The sequence below is a fragment of the Corythoichthys intestinalis genome, chromosome 19 (assembly GCF_030265065.1).
Source record: "Corythoichthys intestinalis isolate RoL2023-P3 chromosome 19, ASM3026506v1, whole genome shotgun sequence".
In the NCBI taxonomy this organism is placed as follows: Eukaryota; Metazoa; Chordata; class Actinopteri; order Syngnathiformes; family Syngnathidae; genus Corythoichthys; species Corythoichthys intestinalis.
Window position 1 is genome coordinate 32,496,038 of NC_080413.1, and position 20,680 is coordinate 32,516,717.

Here is a 20,680-nt window from a genome sequence, read left to right on the forward strand (position 1 = left end):
GTTTGCCACAAGCCACCTGGGAGACACACCAAACATGTGGAAGAAGGTGCTCTGGTCAGATGAAACCAAAACTGAACTTTTTGGCCACAATGGAAAACGATATGTTTGGCGTAAAAGCAACACAGCTCATCACCCTGAACACACCATCCCCACTGTCAAACATGGTGGTGGCAGCATCATGGTTTGGGCCTGCTTTTCTTCAGCAGGGACAGGGAAGATGGTTATATTGACGGGAAGATGGATGCAGCCAAATACAGGAACATTCTGGAAGAAAACCTGTTGGTATCTGCACAAGACCTGAGACTGGGACGGAGATTTATCTTCCAACAGGACAATGATCCAAAACATAAAGCCAAATCTACAATGGAATGGCTTAAAAATAAACGTATCGAGGTGGTAGAATGGCCAAGTCAAAGTCCAGACCTGAATCCAATCGAGAATCTGTGGAAAGAGCTGAAGACTGCTGTTCACAAACACTCTCCATCCAACCTCACTGAGCTCGAGCTGTTTTGCAAGGAAGAATGGGCAAGAATGTCAGTCTCTCGATGTGCAAAACTGATAGAAACATACCCCAAGCGACTTGCAGCTGTAATTGGAGCAAAAGGTGGCGCTACAAAGTATTAACGCAAGGGGGCCGAATAATATTGCACGCCCCACTTTTCAGTTTTTTATTTGTTAAAAAAGTTTAAATTATCCAATAAATGTTGTTCCACTTCACGATTGTGTCCCACTTGTTGTTGATTCTTGACAAAAAATTAAAATTTTATATCTTTATGTTTGAAGCCTGAAATGTGGCGAAAGGTTGCAAGGTTCAAGGGGGCCGAATACTTTTGCAAGGCACTGTATGATTTACAAATTAAGCACTGCTTCCTGGTCTTCCTCTTGGGCTTCTTGCTGTTGTGTTGAGGCAGTTTGCTGTCGTGTTGTGGCTATTTTTTCTTTTTGCAAAGTGTTTGGACTTTGCATTTTGCCTGACCTCTCTCAGCTACCGTACACAACGGTTAAATCAAGGTCATGTCAATAAAGACCAGTGATCATCATTCTGAATCATACTTTAGTATTAGTACATCATCACTTTGTGACACTTTCCATGAGGGGCATGTTTGGTCAGACACACCTTCATCATGCGCAACACTCTTGTGACATCAGGGATGACATCACTGTACCATCATCAGCTGTATTTTCCTGGAGTTGACAATGCTTCTGAAGGAAATACACCAGGCTTCTAAATAATTTACATGAGAAATAACAGGTGAGTCTCATAGGAATTTTGTTTGTTTTTTCGGTATGTTTCCAGGAAGTGTCCCCAAATATGGAACATCGAGCCTCAGCCCAGAGCTATTGGCCTCTCTACAGTCTCTCAGCGAAAACACTGACTACACACTACTGCCAAACTCGCTGCACCAGGTGGGTGTTTGTGTGGAAAGAGGGCAATGCTTTTTCCCCTTCCGATCTTTGGGGACTGCATGCTTTTATTAAGGGAGACCAAACAAACACTACACTGCATGGCCTAGGGGTGTGACAATATATCGAGAAGGTGATACTTAATTTTTTTCAATGTGGACTGAGTCATAAATATGGTTTTTGGTTATAACGCGGGAAAGCACATTAGTACTGTATGTAAGTGATAACAGTGTGCATTTATTTACCTTGGTTTCATGGTTGCAATTTAGTTCATATAATAAGAACTTGAGATATTCACATATTTGAATGTGTGCTTTAAGCAGTTGCACGTGACTGTTTCACGGGTTGTCCGCGTATAATGACTCACCATGTGACTTTCATTTCTTTAAAGGAATGTAATACATTTCACATTAAATCATCGTGTTGTGGCTGAGCAGCATATTTGAGAAACACCCACTTGTCGGTTCCTACTCCCATCCTCCCCAATGTCTCCTTTAGTATTAAACATGTTTTTCCATTTCAGATTGCAGAATTCTGCTCACTTCAAGAGAACTGTATCCTTTCTAGGAATAGTTGAAGTAATGCCTAACTCGTTTAAAATACAGATACATGGCCATTATCAGTGCCTTATATGCAGAGGTGGGTAGAGTAGCCAAAAATTAGACTCAAGTAAGAGTAGCTTTACTTCAAAATAATATTACTCAAGTAAAAGTAGTCATCCAAAAAATGTACTCTAGTACAAGTAAAAAGTATTTAGTGAAAATAATACTCAAGTCATGAGTAACATTGTGAGAAACTGCTTACATTTTTGATTTTTTTTTTTTGTTAAACAATGATATATTTTTTTTCTGAGCACAAAGTTATCTATATTGACTGTTATAAAAAATACAATTAAAAAAAAACAACAACAAACTGAATTCCAAAAAATTACATAAATGAAGCATTATTCATCCAAAAAGCAAGAGTGCCCTCTGGTGGAAAAGATGGAGCCTAGTTTGAATAGTGAATATTTCCTTTATAATTACTATCATGAAATTAAAAGGATCATAACTCCATTTTTCCTTGGTCAAATAGAAACCGGGAGAGAGGTTAAAACCCGCACTTTCCAGTCATGTTTAGGGCAATGCTTCATGTCAAATACTTTTTTTACGGTGCTTTAAAGACACCATAGGATTGAACCGGCTGGGGTGAACATAGAACGGCAAGCTTGCCTCTGATTGGTATAATGAAGTCATGTGATTATTTTTGCGACGTCTCATTGGTGAAATTGGTAGAGCTACTTTAGCTAAGATAAATAAATAAATCTAATAAGTAGAATAAAGAGCAAAAGTGTAACGACTGTTGGGTAGTCCACAGTAGTGAAGTAAGAGTAGTGTTTCTTCTTCACAAATCTACTCAAGTAAAAGTAGAAAGCATGGTTTAGTAAAACTACTCTTAGATGTACATTTGTCTGAAAAAGTTACTCAAGTAAATGTAAACGAGTACATGTAACACGTTACTACCCACCTCTGTTTATATGCAAACAACATACCTCATCCCCACCGTGTCTCAAAAAGTTACTCAAGTAAATGTAAACGAGTACATGTAACACGTTACTACCCACCACTGTTTATATGCAAACAGCATACCTCATCCCCACCGTGAAGCATTTACTTGAGTAACTTTTTCAGACAAATGTACATCTAAGTAGTTTTACTAACCTACCTTTACATATAAACAGAAGTGGGTAGTAACGCATTACATGTACTCTGTTACATTTACTTGGGTAACTTTTTGAGCAAAATGTACTTCTAAGTGTAGTTTTACTAACCAATAACTTTTACTTGTACTTGAGTAGATTTGTGAAGAAAAAACGCTACTCTTACTCTGCTAGTTTGCACTACACTAGTTGTTATATTTTCCTCTTTGTGCTACATATAAGATTTTACTTTTTTTTGGCAGAGATGCCAACAGTGGCTCTACCAGTTTGACCAATGAGATGTCGCAATAATAATCACATGACTCTATTCTACCAATCAGGCTCAAGCGTGCCGTTCTATATCACCGGCCTGTTCAATCACATGGCGTCTTTAAAGCACCCTAAAAAAATAAGTATTTGACATAGAGTGCTGCCGTCAATATGACTCGAAAAGGCGGATTTTAACCTCTGTCCCAGTTTTTATTTGGCACCGATTGACCAAGGAAAAATTGAGATATGATCCTTGTAATTTCATAATAGGAAATGTTTTCTCCACTAGATGGCACTCATGCTCTTTAGATGAATGATGCCTTATTTTTGTAGATTTTTTCTCTCTCGCTGGAATTCATTGATTTTTTATTTGTATTTATTTGGATTAATGTGGTTATGTAATAGGTTATAGCATAGACTTCACTATCAGTTGACGGGACACGCCGCATGGGGCTGATCCGTAGGGGTCCTGATTTCATTTAAACAAATTCTCAAATTTTACGCTAAATTCACAAAAATCACCAAATGCATGGATAATTACCTATATTTTCAGGATCAATAGCAATATTTAACATATGAGTTTTTGCCCCCCCCACCCCAAGTTTGTTGGTTTGAGTTTTCAACAGGTAATAAATCACTCAATTTTCACATCAGCAACTTAATACTTGAGGAAAGCATGCAGAATCATCTTAATTTTACTCAACAAAAGCAAAATTTGCCTTTTTCTAAATACATCATCTATGTACAAAGTTATTTAGGTTGAATTCCGATGTCGTTTACTACTTTTTTGCTAAAGAATGGGCAGTTGGCCCTCAAATTACCTGAGCATTTGAATGTAAACTTATGCTACTGTTTATGGATACAACATGGCGGCCATCACAAAACAAAGAGCTTTTTAAGTTCTTTTAAATAAATGCGTACATCACCAGGATTTCTATAGATACGAACATAAAACAGTCTAGATTCTTGGTTAAAAGCAAAAAACTGGGCAGTTATCATTCATTATATGTAAATATTTCGAGCTAAAATTACGCTATTGTGTAATCCAATGTGGCGGCGGCCATCACAAATTAGAGCTTTTTAAGTGGAAAGTGCATGCGTGGGGCTCTTTTTATAATAATTACCTTGGATCCTTGACCAAATCACTCTTGAGACAATCCTTCCTGCTTGTACGCAGTAAAACATTCGTCCTGCTTCCACCTATATCCGGCATTTGAACGCAGCATGTGTTTGAGTTTATCACAGTGAAAGCCAACTCAGCTCTGTCTGGGTCTGCCCCCAATGGGGAGCTGTCTTGTCAACTGATAGTAAAGTCTTTGGTTATAGAACAGTAAAATAATAGCAATTCATATAGATAACTTTGTGTTGAGAAAAAATGACATTGTTTAAAAAAAAAAAAAAAAAAATCACACATAAGCAGGTACCCACAATGTTACTCATTACGTGTTTTCTTTTCACCAAATACTTTTTTACTTGTACTTGAGTACGTTTTTTAGATGACTACTTTTACTTTAATTTGAGTTATATTATTTTGAAGTAACGCTACACTTACTTGAGTAAAGTTTTTTTGCAGTGGCGCCACCAGGGGGTGGCCACGGCCACCCCTATAAATTGGTTGGCCACCCCACTGGCCACCCCACTTGCCAAAATATCGTTAGATTGTTGCAGCATCAGTTATGCATTTCATCGCAAATGAATGCATTTATTTTGTTTTGTTAAATGTAGGTTTGTCAAATTTATCACGTTAACTGGCGGTAATTAATTTTTTAAATTAATCACGCAGTCGCGGTACGACTCACTCGCGCATTGTCGCAAACAGCCTACAATGGCGCCGTTTTACTTATATACAGAGATAAGAGGCAGTGTCAAGTGAGTGGAGTAGATACAAGCTTTCATTGGGGACGTACTTTTAATTGGCAAAAGCTTTGTCATCTCTCCCACAGCAACTATAAATATTGTGGGAAGCGATGAGGGGAGGAATGACAGGAGTTGATCTTTTTCTAAACACCCTGTAGTGTACCCAACGCAGAGAAGATATAGCATTTGCAGCCACCACACACAGTCACGGTTGCACCACTTCCCATCATGCATTTGGGCAGAACAGTTAAGTTGCTACAGTATCATTTACTGAAAGCTCAACAAATACACTAGATGGCAATATTTAGTTACAATATACAAACTCACATTTATCCTTTAAGAATTACAAGTCTTTCTATCCGTGGATCACTTCACAGAAAGAATGTTAATAATGTTAATGCCATCTTGTGGATTTATTGTTATATTAAACAAAAACAGTATTTATGTACAGTATGTTGAATGTATATATCCGTCTTGTCTTATCTTTCCATTCCAACAATAATTTACAGAAAAATATGGCATATTTTAGAGATGGTTTGAATTGCGATGAATTACGATTAATTAATTTCTAAGCTGTGATTAACTCGATTAAGAATTTTAATCGTTTGACAATCCTAGTTAAATGTGCACCTTATGCCTAATATATACATAACACAATAAAACTGAATTGTTGTGGAACTCAAAATGTTGACTGGACAGTTATGGACTATGCACATTAAATCGTTAGTAACATCAAATATTACACAATACACCAAAGTTTATCAGTAGCCGTGTCCTTAAGTCTTTTTTATAGTTTTCCCTTGACCTTTTTACTGCAATAATATAATGAAAACCTAAAATTATGGCTTTTAGTTTTGGCCACCCCAAGATTTTAAGTGGCCCCATCCGGCCACCCCTATGAAAAATTTCTGGAGGCGCCACTGTTTTTTTGCGACTCTACCCACCACTGTTTATATGTATATGTCATGTGACAACCACCTCTGAGTTAAATAAATGTTATAATTTGTGTCTTTCAAGTATACGGAAAGGGTATTTATTTATTTTATTTTATTTTTTAATGTTCTTTACACTTTGTGCGTTCATGTTTCATCAAGTAATGCTTATATGAGTACATTCCTGTCTTTTGTCTGGGCGTTTCCCCCATACTTCGTCTCATAGCTCACACGACATAGTTTCATGTGTCTTAGTGCTTTAAGTCTGGCAAGAGACCAGGCCTTGAGTGGGTTGAGTGTCTTTAACGGCTGACTTCACCAGATCAATTGGCCATCCAGCTTCTCCAGCTAGAGAAGCTCTACCACGAAAGAGTGCTCTCCAACCTCACTGACCTGCAGGAAAACTGGGGTACTAACATTGGCTTTCGTATTTGGTTCTTTGGGAAAATTCGGATACATGTGGGCCTTTCTGTGCTTGCAGAGAGCCGCTGCAAAGAGAACGCTGACAACTGTTTGCCCGCTGAAGTAGACAACATCAGTAAGAAACACATTGAGGCGCTGAGACACATCTGTGAGACACACCTCAAGTGAGTCATCCTGTACACAGTGTAACTCTCATACAGTGATATGAAAAAAGTATCAACCTTTTGGAATCTCTCACATTTCTGCATAAAATCACCATTAAATCTGAGCTGATCTTTGTCAAAATCACACAGATGAAAAAAACGGATTGAACTAAAACCACCCAAGCATTTATAGGTTTTCATATTTTAATGAGGATAGCATGCAAACAATGACAGAAGGGGGAAAAAAAGTAAGTGAACCCTCTGCCTAAGGAGACTTAAAGAGCAATTGAAGCCAATTTTTTACAAAAACATTTAAGTCAGGTGTGTGCCCAATGCTTAATGCTGCCCTGTCCACTATAAAACATACACCTGGTAAGAAAATTCTTGATGAGAAGCATTGTCTGATGTGCATCATGGCTCAGTCAAAAGAGCTGTCTGAAGACCTGCGATCAAGGATTGTTGATTTGTTTAAAGCTGGGAAAGGATACAAAACCATCTCTGAAAGTCTGGATGTTTATCAATCGACACTCAGAGACGTTGTCTACAAATGGAGAGGGGTTGGCACTGTTGCTTCTCTCCCTAGGAGTTGCCGTCCACCAAAGATGATGCCAAGAGTTCAGTGCAGAATACTCAGAGAGGTAAAAAAAAGCACTATAGAGTGTCTGCTGAAGACCTACAGAAATCACTGGCACAGTCCAATATCTCTGTGCACACATCAACTAGGCCTGTCGTGATAACAAATTTTAGTGTGTGATAATTAATAAATTATTGCGATATGCGATATTATTGCACCCCCCCCTCCAATAACAAAAAAAAAATACAATAACACTGTGAGAATACAGTATATATTAATAGATCACGTACACCCATTTAAACACAATAAATGTTTACTCTTAAATTCAAAAATACTTTTTAAGAAATCACAACTAAAAACAATAGACCATGCCTCTTTTAAGTAAAAGACAATATTAATACTGCACAGAAACACAGAATAAATAAAATGTTTTTGAAAAAAATAAAATTCTACTTAATAATTTAAGCATCTTGGCAAATGAAAACTTTTCCCCTCATAGCTTCTGCTATCAGACCCGGCGGCATGGGCGGGCATTAGGGGGCCGTGCCCGCCCTGAGGGACGGCTGTGCCCGCCCTAGCTCGATTAAACTGTACTGTGTAATTTTTTTTTTTAAATCTTCCACAAAAACACACACACGGGGAGAATGAACCCTATATTCCAGTGTTTTTCAACCGATTCTGCCGCCGCCGTGAGAGATCGTCAGGTGTGCCGCGAGAAATTATCCAATGTCGCTTTTTTTTAATTCGTCGGGCAAAGTTGCAGTAGGAAGGAAGGAATGGGGAAAAAGGTCTCGTTTGTGTGCAGATGAGTCGTGTTGCGTTCATGAACTGCTCGGATTTCTAGGCATCAGCCACCTTGCTCTCCGTAACAATGTGGACCCCAGCACTTCTACTGTTCATTATTTGACTCGTCAAGTGTCGATATATACAAAAGTGTCCTTTCCATTTTATCCATATGTGACGACCGTTAATCCTCCCTCTTTTTTTTATTCCAACACATTATCGAGGACAGCTAGGTGGGAGATGCCTAGAAATCCGAGCAGTTCTTGAACGCGACATGAGCGGCTATCTAGCGCCATGGCGCCATACAAGCTTAAACGTCATCTCCAAATGAACGCCCGTCGCTTCAGAACAAGTCAATGGATTACTTTGTACGCCTTCATGACAACACAGAGAAATAGGCAACTTTTTTGAGAAAAACTACAAGGGTAAATAAGAACGCCCTGAAAGCCAGTTACTTTGTTGCTATTGTCAGCGAGACGACCAGCCCTGCCTGATGTGCTTAAATGCATTGCTCAAGTCCCCTGTCTGATAGTTTTTCAAGCCTAATTGCTAAACGTTTCACATTGAGTAAGTATAAATACTGAGAAATTATTTTATAATTAAATATACTATACAGAAAGTAATTTTGGAACATTTTGGTGTGGTGTGCCGCGAGATTTTTTCCAACGTAAAAACGTCCCGTGACTCAGAAAAGGTTGAAAAACACTGCTCTAGTCATCCTATCTTGATCTGTTGTCATTCAATTCAACCAATCAGAGCAGCGAATGTAGGCAATTTCTAGCCAATCACAGATAAGGGGGGCGGGCTGAGTAGCCGGCCATTGTGTACTGCGATTGGATAGGGATTGCTCCGGTTACAGAAATGGCGATTGAGCGGCTCCTCCGTTGCTAATTCAAATTGGAATGGACATCCGTGTTTTTTTCAAGAAACTAAAGACGAACTCAAGCCATGACAAAGACGCGGCCGAAAGTCAACATGAAGGGATAGCGCTGCCACCTCCTGCAGTTTCACTGACTGACACTACCATCAGAAAATATAATGGGTAAAAACGCCACTGTTACGGCTAAATTTACATTGAAGTGTGCCCCCCCCAAAAAAAATTTAATGCCCCCCCGTAATTTCTTTCTGCAGCCGGGTCTGTCTGTTATGGCGTTCCACGTGTAATACAGTGGTACCTCTACATTCGAAATTAATTCGTTCCAGGAGCTTGTTTGTAAGTCGAAATGGTCACATGTCAAGCAGGATTTTCCCATAAGAATACATTATAATTCCATTAATTCGTTCCACAACCCAAAAACCCACACTACATCCTTAATAAATACTGCTTTTACAATTGCAAATAGCAATTACAAAGAGCAAAACAAATAAAATATGAATAAAGATCAGAATAACAATAATATAATAATAGCAATTAGAGGTGTGCAAAATTTCCGATTCTTAGATTATTCGCGATTCGGCCGTGGAAGATTCGAGAACGATTCACAAACATCCAAATTCCGATTATTGAAATATGCGAAGTAAAGCGGAAGTACACAACACTCAGCGCGCTGCGTGGTCTTCGGGACGGAACGGAGCGAGAGTAGCTAAACATCATGCTTCCCATTACCCGGCCCCTCGGGTAATGCCAATGCTCAAGTCACGGCTCTAGCTCAACTCATGCAACGAGATAAAAAAACACAACAACATACCTGACTGCTGCCGAAAAGCTCCTCCAAAGTACATCCATATAATGTTACGGTGGATATCATTTATATAGGACTAGATGCAATATAGATTTGGTAGTGTTAGCAGCAAATCTACAAAAAGCTAGATGCGGGCGTTATAAACGGCTGCCATCTTAAAGTAGTACACTTCCTTGCAAGGCTGTTGTAGCGAACCTTCCAAGCAAACCTAATTAACTTTTTATATAAAATACTCCTAAATCGGTAAAATATTGACTTGAATCTATCTTTAAAATAGTTTTAAAACTTTCACATGTCGAAAGTAGACAAAAGGGAAATTATGGAATAACGGGAGCAATTTTAACAAATTTTTGGTTGATTCACAACATTAAATTAATTGAATGTAGTTTAAAGCTGCTGATACAGAATGGGGACTGGAGTTTTTTATTTAATGTTATTTTTGTATATTTGTTTACTGCTATATGTTAACTTGATACTGAAATAGTAGTGTGGTTTAGCCTGAGAGTATTTTTGAACAATTTTGGAACTAAAGTACAAAACATAAAAAAAAAAAAAAAAGAAAAAAAGGAGGGGGGTGCATCAATAATCGTTTTATAATCGAATCGGAGCCTCTGAATCGTAATCGTAATCGAATCGTTAGGTGCCCAAAGATTCCCAGCTCTAATAGCAATCATAATACAGTACAGTACCTGTAGTAATGTAACGAATCGGGTTCTAATGTGGCTGACTTTTTTTGCTGTACCTGAACGCACCGCGGGGCTGATGGTGAGCAGGAGAGTGCTATTTTACTTTCTGTTTCGATCCTGGCGTCAACAGCAGTGGACACTCGGCGAGTTGATGGAATAAATGATTAGAAATCTAACGAAGCTGGCGATTTCTTTGACGATGTTACCACAATAAGAACTGTCACCTTAACTTATAAAGACTGGCGAACCGAGGAGGACTGCTGGCTGAGATCAACATTCTACGGCCCTATTGTCGACCCAGTTCATGGATGCACACACCATGCTTACATTTTGCTATCATTTACATCTTCATTTCAATGGTAAGCGTCACATTTTCTTTTTTTTCTCCATCTGCACTAAATTTAAACTGCACTAAACTAAAATATAGCCTAAATCTTCCGGCGGGCTCCGGCACGCTGGAGATGGTCTGCAGTCAATCCGGAGCACTGACGCGGCCGGCATGCGTTGAACAATAGGATATAATGGGAACAAATTGGCTCCGGCGCTATTTTTTGCCGGGCCCAGAACGAAAATGCATTTTGCCTAGTTGGTAACAAGGAAGCCGAACTTTTAACAGCACGTCAGCTGCACACTCGCACGCACGTGCAAGGGAGGCGATAAATCGCAGCGGAAAAATTACCGCCTTCATTTTTATTTACTGTGCGATAAATGGAATTATTGCATATTGCAATAGGCTTAACATCAACTATATGTAAAACTATGGTCAAGAGGAAACCACCGCTGTCTAAAAACAAAATATTGTTGCTTCTTTATGTTCGTAAAAAGGCATTTAGACACTTCACAGACGGTTTGGCAAATATTTTGTGGACTGATGAAACCAAAGTTGAATTGTTTGGGAGTAACACACGGCGTCGTGTGTGGAGGAAAATGGAACAGTGCACCAACATCAACACCTCATTCCCACCGTGAAGCATGGTGGAGGGAGCATCATGATTTGGGGCTGTTTCTCTGCCTCAGGGCCTGGACAACTTTCAAACTTTAATGAATTTAAAAGTTCATCAGGATGTTTTGCGGGAAAACCAGAGGCTGTCTGTCAGACAGTTGAAGCTAAAAAGAGGATTGATGCTGCAACAAGACAATGATCCAAAACACAGATGTAAATCAACTTAAGAATGGTTTCAGAAGAACAAAATACACCTTCTGAAGTGGCCAAGTCAAAGTCCAGACTTGAACTCCATTGAGATGCTGTGGCATGACCCAAAGACAGCGATTCATGCCAGACATCCCTGGAATTTGACTGAACTACAGCAGTTTTGTATAGAACAATGGGCCAAGGTTAGTCCTGATCGATGTGCCAGATTGATCTGCAGCTACAGGAAGCGTCTGGTTGAAGTTTTTAATGCCAAAGGCGGGGGCCACAAAATAATGAATGTGATGGTTCACTTAGTTATTTTCCCCCCGCTGTCATTGTTTGCATACTATCCTGATTAAAATATGAAAACCTACACGTTTGTGTGGTTTTACTTAAAGCAGCCACTGTATTTGTTAGTGTGCTGTGCTTTGCTTCCGAAGAGACAAGGGGAGTGTACAGGGTTATCACTCATTAACTGCCATTGATGACGATAGATGTCCAATTGATTTATTTTGACTAGCAGGTTTTGTAGCATTTGAAGGGAATGAGATGAACTGCTTTAATTGGTGGTGACTGAAATTGACTGTCTTGAAAGGTATTGGAAATCTATCACCTTCATAAATCAATGGTATTTTTCATATTTAGTATATACTGCTTATCCTCACAGGTATGAGCAATGATTATAGACCCTACTCACCTACGTCACAAAATGACGTGTCGCTGTATCCGGCCGCCATATTGTCCGTATTTTTTAGACCTATTCTCATTGTTTTCAATTAGTCGTGCAAGTTATAGAGCAATTCATGGAAGCCCCGGTGTTATCTGACGCCATAAACTAATTGGATGCGTTGCATAAAAGGCGTTATGTGGAAAAGCTTCAGTTTATCCATTTGCCAGATCCATATTTGATGCCTAAATCGATGTTTTTCGACCCGCTGTCTTCGCCGTTTTTGCCTGACCCTGATATTTACAACTATCTTGTCCACACAAAATCAGCCTATTCTCACGAAAGTTTGAAAAACTTTAAGAACTTGGAGGCTTATAAATGCTACGTTGCTGGTTGGGTGAAACAGGTCCTCGTACACGAAAATTCGGCAGGAATCTTGTGCTCGGGAAGGTGAGTTACGAAATTTTCAATTCAAAATATTTTGTTGTTGCTAACATCCACTGTCAAGTCTAATGTATTTCATGTCATCTGTCAATGAAGCTAGGGCTTTTAATGTTTATATGGTTTAGCGATAGCACTCTCACTACATACATATATAATATGTAATAAATATGAAGTGCGATAGCACTACTCCAGATTGTCCCTATTTGAATTTATGTTTTGGCTTTTGACCTCAATAGTGAAATTGTAAATTAATTGTATGACAACTGTCTTATTATCTCCTTATAATGATATATTTTCAGGTAGTTCATTCACAACGTCTGAATGTTGTCGGCGATTAGCCTAGCAATGATCTTAATTGTGGTTGTCAGCCCAAAACCCTCTAAATATATATTAAATGCATCTTACCAGATATAAAATGACTACTACATAATCTGTGGTAGTCGTTTGGAGCCCAGTTTTCTCGTCGAATTGCAGCAGTCAATCTCGCTCTCCTCTCCGGGTCTCTCGGAATAAGGTAAAACTTCAAGTCTCTCCGTCTATCTTCTCTGTTTTTGCAACCGACCGCCACACACGACTTCACCATTTTGATTATTAATGTTAACGAGCAGAAAAACACGCCATAATAGGAGGAATTTACGAAGCGCTAATGCATTAACATGGCGAGTATACGGACAACATGGCGAGGGGCGTGGCTGTGACGTCACGTGAGTAGGGTCTATTCATAAAAACAAAATCCCTTCACTTTAATCAGTACCGAGACTTTTTGGTTCATTAAGAATAATGAAAAAAAAAAAACCTAAAATTTTCTAAATTTATATCTTAATTTGTTAGAAGTTGTACATCCTAAATACTCAACATCAAAGGTGGAACAGTACAGTTCACCCACTGTACTGTTTTTGTGCTATTCACGCGAGGTGTTTTGTACTTGAACACCACTAATTGCTTCCGTTTGAAAATTTTTTGTTTTGCTTGTTAAGACATTTTGTCGTAGATAAATTCCAAGTGAATTGCCATTTAAACACAATTTAGCATTACTCTGCATTTGAAACAACTTACATTTTTAAAACTTTTATTAGTGTATTTGTCAATTCAGACAAATGAGAACTGTTTGCAATTTTCTACTTTAAGACTTTGAAGAGCCACTACACCCTTTGAAAGTGATGTTTCCTCAGCACATGCTTGTCTTTCCTGTTCAGTGCATCTTGACTTGAAAGCACGTTTAAACTAAATAGGTCAGCGTGTTCTATTTTTGTAATTGGTGTAAATCGGCGCAGTGGATGTTGGCTATCTCTGCTAAAGCAGGTTAGATAAGGTTTTCGGATTTACAGGAAATTTAACACAATTCAGCGTAGTGGTCCGCGGGACTGTCGAGGTGATAAGAGCCTATTATATTCGCCGCCAATCATAGTAGCTCCTCTCATTTATCCATTTATTATCATTTATCGGCTACTTATGGGCAATAGGCAAGGTACACCCTGAATTGGTTGCTAGCCAATCACAGGACACAATGAGACAAATGAAAGTCCATGCACACAAACACACCTAAGGACAATTTGTAGTGTTCAGTCAGCTTACCATGTATGTTTGTGGGATGTGGAAGCAGTGTTGTTTTCGTCAAAGATGACGACAAAGAAAATATTTCGTCAACGAACACTTAATACGTATTTTGGCACACTAAAACAGAATAAGAGGAATGCCAGTTTTCGTCTGACGAGACGAGAACGAGATGAAAATGCGCAATAGTTTCCGTCATATGTTCAGAATGTGTGACATTTGAGATTTGTTTTTTTGGCCAGAGAGAATATACAATGTTGCTTTAGCGTTTAAAGGTCTATGCTGAGTGATCACACACTAAATGTAACTCATACGTTACCACAGCATTCACGTTCACATTAGCATTGCAAGCATCCTCTTATAAACTCTTGGACATTTTTTTTTTACTTACAGTTCGTGACCTAAAGGTGAAGACAATTAATTGAAAATAATGTAATGTTTTCCTGCTGAGTGTGTGTTATCACCACGTTGGAGTTGTCCGAGTAGATAGACCAGGGTACCCGAGGGTTATTAAAAGTATTAAAAAAGAATTTAGTTTTCCATTATTAAACGTATTAAAAGTATTAAATTAGCTGTCGTAAATCTGGAATTTTTTCACCATGGTTTTAATTTTCAAGAACATCTCAGTGCAACCTAAATTATGTCTCTGCCGAAGTTTTTTTTTTTTTAAATCCATAACGAAGATGACGCGTAGAATTTTTACAATGCGTGCGCGCCGTTAGCATCAATAGCATCAACATCACAACAGCAGGACTGTACAGTACTGTGTGCTAACGCAAGGAACTGCTCAGATGCCTTAGTTGTTATGTTCGACGGAAGCCTCAGCAAGACAACCAAGTCCAAACAGTTGGACCAGTATGTGAGGTATTGGATTGGCGACCAAGTCGCATCCAGATACTTTGGGTCGCAGTTTATGGGTCATGCGAAGGCAGTGGACCTGCTTAACATTTCAAAGTAAGTTGCCAATTTCTCCAATTAAAATGTGTTAGATGCAATAATGTATTTCTGCACGGTTTGCCTTTCGAATGAATGTGAATTTCGTAGTTTTAACTCAAGAGTTAGCCATGTTCAATGGGGTATTGGCAGGTGCACTAGCCTTAGCATGGATAAACCGAAGTCGTAGATTCACCATCACTCTCAGATACACAACACGGTTGACACTGTCTATTATTGGAACGGTGCCGGGTAACGTTGATCTGAATAACATGGCATGGTGATAGGCAAATTATAATGTAGGTGATAGTAAAACACCTCCTAGATGTTTTTCTTGATTAAATAAGAGTATGGATTTTCTCTATCTGATTAAAAGAAATGTCTTCAATAGCTAACAAAGGATTAACATGTGTTTTGTATACTTCTTGTAATGTGATTAGAAAAAAACAATTACCAAGGGAAATGGTCATGTGTAGTTTTTTTATTTTGCGGTAATGGTAAACTACTGCCATTTAGTGGCTGTTTTTTAAACTTTCACTGCAAATTGCAAGCACTTTACAGTTAAGGTGGCCAACTTGACAATCACCTACCTACCACCTTGACTAGGTCCTCTTAAAAGGGAAACCTGTTGTATTGCAAATGTAATTTCTGAAGTTGCTTTACAATAATAGTGTAAACTCCATTTTATCCTGGGAAAAAAAATTCTGAAAGACCTTATATTTAAATGTGTTTTAATTGTATCTTCAATAAATGTGCATTCTTTTGTCAAACACTTAGTAATTGAGGTTAACTTTGATGTTCAGTGCTTTATTTTTTTAATATGATTCAATATTATCTAAATAATGGGTGCGAGAAAAGTATTAATTTTAAGTTGAATGGCATTTAAAAAGGTCTTGAAAGTCTTGAATTTAGATTTATCAATCCTAGGGGGACCCTCTAGAAGCTACAGTATGTGCTCGTTTGTCAAGCCGAGGATGAATGGTGAAATGTATCGACAGATTTTCAGCCACAACCTCCTTCCCTCAGTCAGAGACTTGAAAATGACTCGTGGCTGGATCTTCCGACATGGCAATGATCAGTAGCACACAGCCAAGCTGTCCAAGGAGTGGCTGCGTAAAAAGCATATCAAGGATCTGGAGTGGCCTAGCCTGTCTCCAGACCTCAGTCCCAGGAAAATCTTTGGATGGAGCTGAAATTTGTTTCTCAACGACAGCCCCAAAACCTGACAGACCTAGAGAAGATTTGTGTGGAGGAAGCTCTACACCCTCAGCATGGTCCTTGAGGGTGCATGGGCGTTCACCCAACCAGTCTACTTGTGGTTTGTGGATCTGAAGAAGGTGTTGGACCGTGTGCCTTGAGGTGTCCTGTGGGGGGGAGCGCTCCGGGAGTATGCGGTACCGAGCCCCTTGGTAAGGGCTGTTCGGTCCCTGTACAACCTGTGACAGAGTTTGGTCCGCATTGCCGGCAGTAAGGCAAATTCATTCCCAGTGGGATTTGGACTCAACAAGGCTGAACTTTGTCATAAATTTGTCATAACCTGTACATAATTTAAATGGACAGAATTTTTAGGCCCAGCCGAATTGTTGATGGGGTCTGGTTTGGTGGCCTCTGCTTTTTGCAGATGATGTGGTGCTGTTGGTTTCATCAAGCTGTGACCTCCAACTCACACTGGAGCAGTTCGCAGTCAAGTGTGAAGCAGTTGGGATGAAGGTCAGCACTTCCAAATCCGAGACCATGGTCCTCAGTTAGAAAAGGGTGGCGTGCTCTCTCTGGGTCGGGGATGCGATCCTGCCCCAAGTGGAGGAGTTCAAGTATCTTGGGGTCTTGTTCACGTGAGGGTTGGAGAGAGCGGGAGATGGACAGGCGATCGCTGCAGCGTCTGGAGTAATGCGGACTCTGCACTGGTCCATAGTGGTGAAGAAGGAGCTGAGTCGAAAGGTGAAGCTCTCAATTTACCAGTCGACCTACGTTTCTACCCTCACCTTTGGTCACGAGCTGTGGGTCATGACCGAAAGAACAAGATCCCAGATACAAGCGGCCGAAATGAGTTTCCTCCTCAGGGTGTCCGGGCTCTTCCCTAGAGATGAGGGTGAGAAGCTTGGTCATCTGGGAGGAACTCAGCGTCGAGCCGCTGCTCCGTGTTGAGAGGATCCAACTGAGGATGCCTCCTGGAAGCCTCCGTGGAGTGGTCTTCCGGGCATGTTCCACCACCGGGAGGCCCCGGGAACGACCCAGGACAAGGTGGAGAGACTGAGTCTCTCGGCTGGCCTGGGAACGCCTTGGGATCCCGCTGGAGGAGCTGGTTGATGGGGCTGAGGAGGGCTTCCCTGCTAGAAGCTGCTGCCCCCGCAACCCAAGGATTAAGCGATGGATGGATGCGTGGGTGGGTGGGTAGGGTAGGTATGTAGGCAGGTTGGTATGCCAACTGTATTTGAAATAGATAAGATATTCCTCCTCCTCCTACAGTTTGAGGTTCCATCGTGTCTGGATCCAAGATATGCGATATGAGTTGTCATCCATCCATGTCCCCTATAATTTCTTTGTACAACTGAACAGTCGTAATAAAAACAAACTCAAGTAGGAATGTGGATCTAGAACTGATTCACATTGTGAACAGCAGAGACTAATAAAGACCACTAATACCACAGGTGTGAGTGCCAGACACGTATGTACCACAATATTCTGGTATGCGACTCATAGCCATAGCACTAAATTGCAGGTGTCTTTTTTTTCAGCTCCAGCACAGAATTACAACTCCCGCTTTGGATGTATCATTCTACATCAGTTACGTAAGATCATGTGTTTATTTTCCTTAACTTGGTTTTCCTTTGTTGTTGTTTCTGGATTAAGGCCTTCCCTCAGTGAAGATATCACAATAACAGTCATTCAAAACAAGAGAGAGGTGTGCCATCAGGGAAAAGGTAAATCCAACCATTTTTTTTCTCACAATGCATCTGCAAACAATGCTATAATGTGTGGAACAATGTTATCTACCATTAATCATTACTGAGCTGGTGAAAGTGGGTCATTTTTTTGTGGGGCTACAGTTTTGAACACCAGTCAACTGCTATGACATATATGCAAAGCTTTAGGCTATGTCTAAACCTAGCAGTTGTTTTGTTTTGTTTTTAAACTGAGGATCCTGCCTTAATATGTCGGGAAAAAATAATTACGTCCACACCAGCACGTTTGTAGAAAAAAAAAAAGCTTCCACCGCCAACCACAGTAATTTTTAAGTACATTCATAACAATGCGCAAAAAATAATTGTCCATAGTACCCCCATCCTTCGCATGTGTTCTTTAATATGAAGCACTGCAAGAGTTTGTAAATAAATGAAAGCAAAATAGCACCTGTTTAATTTACTCCAAATGTAAACACTGGTCTCATGTTTGACATTTGTCGCAGTCAGTGACGTTTCCATAGTTAAATAGTTATCAGTGTCCACACGATGGCGCCACAAACGCAGAATTTGCACATCTTCACTTTGGACGCAGTTTTCAAGAACTCTTGTTTAAATATGCGTGTGCGGGTGCGTGTGGATGATAGGCTAAACCGTAGAAAAAGTTAATTTTGCCAAATACCCTGCTACGTATAGACATCGTCTAAATCAGATATCAGATTTCTTGATTATCCAATTTTTAAAATTTTGAATCACAATGAGCATTGTGGATATTTGTTTATTGTATGCTTATAATATACTGTAGATGTACAAGGGGAATGACAAGAATGCAACAAAGACTTGGTTTGGGGGATGCACTACCCTCGTGGGGGGATACACTACCCTCTAGTGGTAACAGTGAACATGACATCATTCATCTAACATGGCTGAATCGAGCTGCTGCCTTTGAGCTAATATGTTTGTTCATGCATTCGTTATTTACTTTAGAAGAATATTCAACAGTTTTTTTTTTTTGTGGGAATATGTTTTTGAACAAATTGTTAAGAACAGTGTAAAAAATGTTAGCATTTTATAGCATTTAAGCTGGCTGACCTTTGCAAGTTCGCCAATTTTTCTTTGGTTGCGCTAAGATCCTTGTTTATTATATTATTTACTTATTGTAAATATTAGTATAATATTACAGTGGTATGAAAAAGTATCTGAACCGTTTGGAATTTCTCACATTTCTTCCTAAAATCACCATTAAATGTGATCTGATCTTTTTTTAAATCGTACAGATGAAAAAACTGTGCCTGCTTTAACTAAGACCACCCAAACATTTATTGGTTTTCATAATTTAATTAGGATAATATGCAAACAATGATAGAAGGGGGGGTGGGGGGGATAAGTAAGTGAACCATCACATGTAGTATTTTGTGTCCCACCCTTTGGCAACAATAACTTCAACCAGACGCTTCCTGTATCTGCAGATCAGTCTGGCACATCGATCAGGACTAATCTTGTCGTATTCTTCTCTACAAAACTGCTGTAGCCCACTCAGATCCCTGGGATCTCTGGCATGAATCACTGTCTTTAGGTCATGCTAAGCATCTCAATGGGGTTCAAGTCTGGACTTTGACTTGGCCACTTCAGAACGTGTATTTTGTTCTGAAACCATTCTGAAGTTGATTTACTTCTGTGTTTTGGATCATTGTCTTGTTGCAGCATCTATTCTCGATTTAGCTTCACGTGTCAGACGGCCTCTGGTTTTCCTGCAAAACATCCTGATAAACTTTTGAATTTATTCTTCCATTTATGCTTGCAATTTGCCTGACCCTGAGGCAGCAAAAAAAGACCCAAATCATGATGCTCGCTCCACTATGCTTCACGGTGGGGATGAGATGTTGATGTTGGTGAGCTCTTCCATTTTTCCTCCATACATGAGGTTGTGTGATATTCCCAAACAATTTAACTTTGGTTTAATCAGTCCACAAAATATTTTGCCAAAACTTGTGTGGGGTGACCTTATTGCCTAAGTGCCTTATTGCAAACACTAAACGAGCAACAATGATTTTTTTAGACAGCAGTGGCTTCCTCCGTGGAGTCCTCCCATGAACACTATTCTTGGCCATAGTTTTCCATATAATTGACGTGTGCACAGAGATATTGGACTGTGCCAGTAATTTCTGTACGTCTTTAGCAGACACTCTAGAGTTCTTTTTTACCTACTGAATATTCTGCGCTGACATCATGGCATCATCTTTGGTGGACGGCCATTCCCTGGGAGAAAAGCAACAGTGCCAAACTCCATTTGTAGACAACTCTGACTGTCGATTGATGAGCATTCAGACTCTTACAGATAGTTTTGTTCCCAGCTTTATACAAATCAATCTTTGATCGCAGGTCTTCAGACAGGTCTTTTGACCAAACCATGATGCACATCAGACAATACTTCTCATCAACACATTTCCAAGCAGGTGTGTGTTTTATAGTGGGCAGGGCAGCTTTAAACCACTCATCAGTGATAGGGCACACACCTGACTTAAAATGTTTGGTAAAAATAGGTTTCAATTGCTCTTTAGGGCTCCTTAGGCAGAGGGTTCACTTACTTATTTTTCGACCTTCTGTCATTGTTTACA

General features: G+C 39.6%; 1 protein-coding gene across 1 annotated transcript in view; it reads left to right on the top strand.

The window, feature by feature from the left end:
• The window catches only part of cnstb (consortin, connexin sorting protein b), a 58,469-nt gene that overhangs the window by 22,691 nt on the left and 15,098 nt on the right, over positions 1-20,680 (top strand). Inside the window, exons 3-7 of the mRNA XM_057822308.1 lie at positions 1,298-1,407; positions 1,928-1,958; positions 6,464-6,550; positions 6,623-6,728; positions 18,013-18,083. Of these exons, the coding sequence (XP_057678291.1) occupies positions 1,298-1,407; positions 1,928-1,958; positions 6,464-6,550; positions 6,623-6,728; positions 18,013-18,083 (405 nt within the window). The remainder of the gene's footprint in view (positions 1-1,297; positions 1,408-1,927; positions 1,959-6,463; positions 6,551-6,622; positions 6,729-18,012; positions 18,084-20,680) is intronic.